The 4,797-nt window shown below is 38.5% G+C and overlaps 1 protein-coding gene across 8 annotated transcripts in view; it reads right to left on the bottom strand.

Annotated features, from left to right (window-relative positions):
• Positions 1-4,797, bottom strand: part of NUP98 (nucleoporin 98kDa) — a 100,932-nt gene that overhangs the window by 68,538 nt on the left and 27,597 nt on the right. For all 8 annotated transcript variants that reach the window (XM_015562189.1, XM_015562191.1, XM_006761044.2 and 5 more), the window contains exon 9: positions 1,650-1,787. In XM_015562189.1, the coding sequence (XP_015417675.1) occupies positions 1,650-1,787 (138 nt within the window). The remainder of the gene's footprint in view (positions 1-1,649; positions 1,788-4,797) is intronic.

Raw genomic sequence — 4,797 nt, forward strand, 5'->3', positions numbered from 1 at the left:
TGTATCCCCAGTAGGAGGCGTGCAAGAGGCAGCCGATCAATGTCTAACTCTCTATCCCTCTCTCTTCCTTCCTCTCTGAAATCAATAAAAATATATTAAAAAAAAAAAGACTTGCAGAAAAGTAAACTAGTCTGAGCAACATTAACATTATGAATACAGCCTCAGAAGTTAATGGAAATCCCTCGGCAAATAGAAGATTTTAGAGAGGCAAAGAAAAATAATATAGGAATCAAATTTATTTTTTTTAACCTGGTAACAGAAATGTATCATGTATTTAATTAGCCAGTAGAAGCAATTGCAATAAATAACTTAAGCATTCTATAATATAAATCAGCAGTTCTCAACCTGTGGGTCTCAACCCCTTTGGGGGTCGAACGACCCTTTCACAGGGGTCGCCTAAGACCATCAGAAAACACATATATAATTACATATTGTTTTTGTGATTAATCACTAAGCTTTAATTATGTTCAATTTGTAACAATGAAAATACATCCTGCATATCAGATATTTACATTACGATTCATAACAGTAGCAAAATTACAGTTATAAAGTAGCAGCAAAAATAATTTTATGGTTGGGGGTCACCACAACATGAGGAACTGTATTAAAGGGTCGCGGCATTAGGAAGGTTGAGAACCACTGATATAAGTGAACCTTCAAAACATTAAGCGAAAGAAATCTGTCACAAAAGACCACACATTATATGAAATGACCAAAATAGGTAAATTCATAGACAGAAAGCAAGCCTGAGGTATTTGGGGGCAATGAGAAGTGATAAGTATAGGCTCCCTTTTAGGGTGATAAATATATTCTAAAATTGACTGTGGTGATAGTTTCACATTCTGTGACTAAAATAAATAGCCACTGAATGTAAACTTTAAAAGGATAAATTGTATGGTACGTAGATTATATCTCAATAAGGTTATTTAAAAATAACTTTCAGAGGCATTATATAATTTTCACAATTTCTCACCTCAACTAGCTAACCAAACAAAGTTAAGAAATAACAGATTCCAATCTCTATAAAATTAGGACTACGTGTTTTGGAGATTTTTTTAAATTACCCACACAATATGTTTAAAGCTTTTTATAATGGGTACATAATACAAATTGACTGCTTCATACTAATTCTCATACAATTTAAGTGGTAATCAAGAATTTACTATTGTTTTTAAGTCAAGCACATTCTAAAATTATAATTTACTTAAATAACTTAACAAGGAAAATAATTCAGTTAAGCCTCCAGCAACATGAGAATTGTAAAAACACCAACAATTAACAATTTGATCAATACCAAAAATATTTAATTCTCAAATATCATATCAACTTGTCACCTAAAACAGGTCAGAACAAAAAGTTAAAAATTACCTGATTTAAGAATGAAAGCATCTCAATTTAGACTCAACAATTTTAATTAACAAATTGGAGGATAGTTTGCTATCAAAAGTAAACTGCACACAAGCATGAGGTAAAGAAGTTTAAAAAAGAACTTACTATTTGAAGTGACCTATTAAAGTTACCTAATAACTTTTCAGTATCAAATCATATAATATACCCAATAAAATATTTGAAAAACAAGTCAGATCTTTTTTAGAAATTCCCTTAACAAATTTAGACACATCTTATTATAATCAAATGTAAAAACCTACCGAACCAACAGCACCAAATCCAGTACTGGTCTGCCCAAAGAGACCTGTTCCTGTTCCAAATGCTGTCCCAGTGCTGGTGTTTGTAGCTGTCCCAAAAAGACCTCCCGGCTGCGAGGCTTGGGTTACTCCAAATAAACCCTGCAAAAGATAACCTAGATTAAAAGATGTCCTACAGTAGTCATTTTAAGAGATTTTCTTAGATTAATAATAATAGTTGACTTTTTTTTAAGTTTATGTGATAAGTAGTATCCTTAACACTCTACATAGAGCATTTCTTTTCTTCACAACAACCCTTAAAAGCTGGGCAATTTTCCTAAAGAACATAAACCTCAGAGCAGTCAAAAATTTGCCCAATATGTCACAGCTATGGAGTGGCAGAACCAAATTTCAAATAAGCAAAGCTTGTATCGCCCAATGTTTAAGATATTTTACTTATGCATTAGTTCACAAAAGAAAATTATTGCACTAATGGACTATTGTTGAAGTGACAATTTAAAGTAGTATTTTTAAACAGTTTCATTGAGGCATAATTTACATATTATAAAATTTACTCATTTATACACTATTCAATGGTTTTGTGCAACCATCCTCACTCTCTAAATTTAGAACACTTTTATCACTTAAAAAGAAACCCCAGGGCCCGACTGGTGCTGCTCAGTGGTTGAGCATTGACCTATGAACCAGGAGGTCACAGTTTGATTCCGGGTCAGGGCACATGCCTGGGTTGCAGGCTCAATCCCCAGTAGGGGGCATGCAGGAGGCAGCAGATCAATGACTGGTGTTTCTATCTCTCTCTCCCTCTCTCCTCCTCTCTGAAATCATAAAAAAATATATTTAAAAAAACCCAACCGGCCATAAGGGGCAGGGCCAGCTGGCCAACCTCCCACGTCCCTCTCCTGCCCCCGTGCCGACCTGACCCGTTGGCCCCCATTGGGATGAGCTGGCCAGACCCCACCCGCGCACAAATTCGTGCACCAGGCCTCTAGTCCTATCCTATATAATAAAAGGGTAGTATACAAATAGACCAAATGGCAGAACAACCTAACAACCAATCAAAGCGTAATATGCAAATGATATGCTAAGGCTGCTCAACTGCTCGCTATGATGTGCACTGATCCCCAGGAGGCAGATGCTCCAACCGGTAGGTTAGCTTGCTGCTGGATCCGGTCCGGCCAATAAGGACTGAGTGAGATGGGCTGGACATGCCCTGGAGCCCTCCCACAGTCCTTCCCAGGCCTGATTGTGCACTGGTGGGGTCCCTCAGTCTGGCTTGCACCCTCTCGCAATCCAGGACACCTCGGGGGATGTTGGAGAGCCAGTTTCAGCCCAATCCCACAGGGGAGCAGGCCTAAGCCATCAGTCGGACATCCTTAGCATTGCCACAGAGGCAGGAGAAGCTCCCGCTACTACCGCTGTGCTAGCCAGCCGTGAGTCCAGCTTCTCACTGAGCGGCGCTCCCCCTGTGGGATCGGGCTGAAACCGGCTGTCCAACATCCACTGAGGGGTCCCGGACTGCAAGAAGGCACAAACCAGGCTGAGGGACCCCACCGGTGCACAACTGGGGCCAGAGAGAGACGGGGGAGGTTGGCCAGCTGGGGAGGGCTCCAGGGCATGTCCAGCCCATCTCACTCAGTCCTTATTGGCCGGACCGGATCCAGCAGCAAGCTAACCTACCAGTTGGAACGTCTGCCCTCTGGTGGTCAGTGCATGTCATAGTGAGTGGTTGAGCGGCCTTAGCGTATCATTAGCATATTACACCTTGATTGGTTGAACAGACGACCAGTAGATGGACACTTAGCATATTAGGCTTTTAGTATGTAGGATGTGCTGAACCAAGTTTTCTGGGAAAACTCCCACTTGGTCATGGTATATAATCCTTTTCAATATGCTGCTGAATTTGGTTTGCAAGTATTTTGATGATTTTTTGGGGGGAATAGCTGTACTTGTTTTTTCATCAGGCAGAGTATCTCTAAAACTCTGAACATATAAAAAAATTAGAGATAGACCCTGGTAATTCTTGGTAAATTCCAAGAATTCTAATAAAAAAGCCTACCTTGAATTCCCTTTAACTGTATACGTCCCTAAAAGAGCCCCTAGATAAAACTAGTAATGATGTAAGGAATTCCTCTTTTACTTTCTACACAGAAGCATTTACCCAATATGGCTCTGAGATGTGGCTCTCCCTTTATTTATTTTAATTAATTAAACTTCTTTGCCTGACTCTGCTTAAGGGAACAAACTAAAAGAACATTCTGAAATATACCCAGTAATTTGTAACTATTTTCTCCTACAATCTACAGAATGGCTGGAGTCAATGCCCTAAAGTGTAGCTTCAGGGTGGCAAACTGTAGTACACCCAGCAGCTCTTAGTGATAAGAAAATATGCTCAGAAAAGATAAGTGACTTGCTCTACAGCCTCTCAATGAGTACAGAGTAGAGCCTGAAATAGAATCTAGGTATTATTTATTCAAAAATTTTGCTCTCTTCCCATTACTATATATCATCAATCCTTAAGAAATGTAGTACAAGTAGAACTTGCTTTGACATGATAAAATCCTAATTACTTAGCTCTATAAATAAGACCTGGAGTTACCGGGTGTACTGGTTACTAAGGTGGATATTTTTCAATTGGGTGGAGTTACACATGTTGATATGCTATTTGATATGTATGCTATTTTGTTGTATTGACAAGCTTCAAAACTTTGTATGTCAAATTTGCTGAAGGTATTAACATCATAGATATTTTTATGCTTAAAAATGTCGAATTTCGTGCCAAAAAGAGCATTTATAGGAAGTTTTAATTCATTATTTTGAAAAAAAGTGCTGCTGAAAGTTATATACTTTGGGAAGCTTATGGTGAACATGCTCTATCTCAAGACACTTGTGAACGCTGGTTTAAATGCTTTAAAAGTGATGATGACTTAGATGCGAAAGACAAAGAATGTCCAGGTCAACCGAAAAAGTTTGAAGGCCAACAATTACAAGCATTATTGGATAAAGATGCATGTCAAACTCAAAAATAACTTGCAGAAAGATTAAACGTTGCTCAGCAAACAATTTCTGATCGTTTACAAGCAATGGGAAAGATTTTAAAGGAAGGAAAATGGGTGCCACATCAACTGAACAAAAGATAAATGGAGAACCGAAA

This window comes from Myotis davidii, unplaced genomic scaffold, assembly GCF_000327345.1.
Source record: "Myotis davidii unplaced genomic scaffold, ASM32734v1 scaffold1377, whole genome shotgun sequence".
Classification (NCBI taxonomy): Eukaryota; Metazoa; Chordata; class Mammalia; order Chiroptera; family Vespertilionidae; genus Myotis; species Myotis davidii.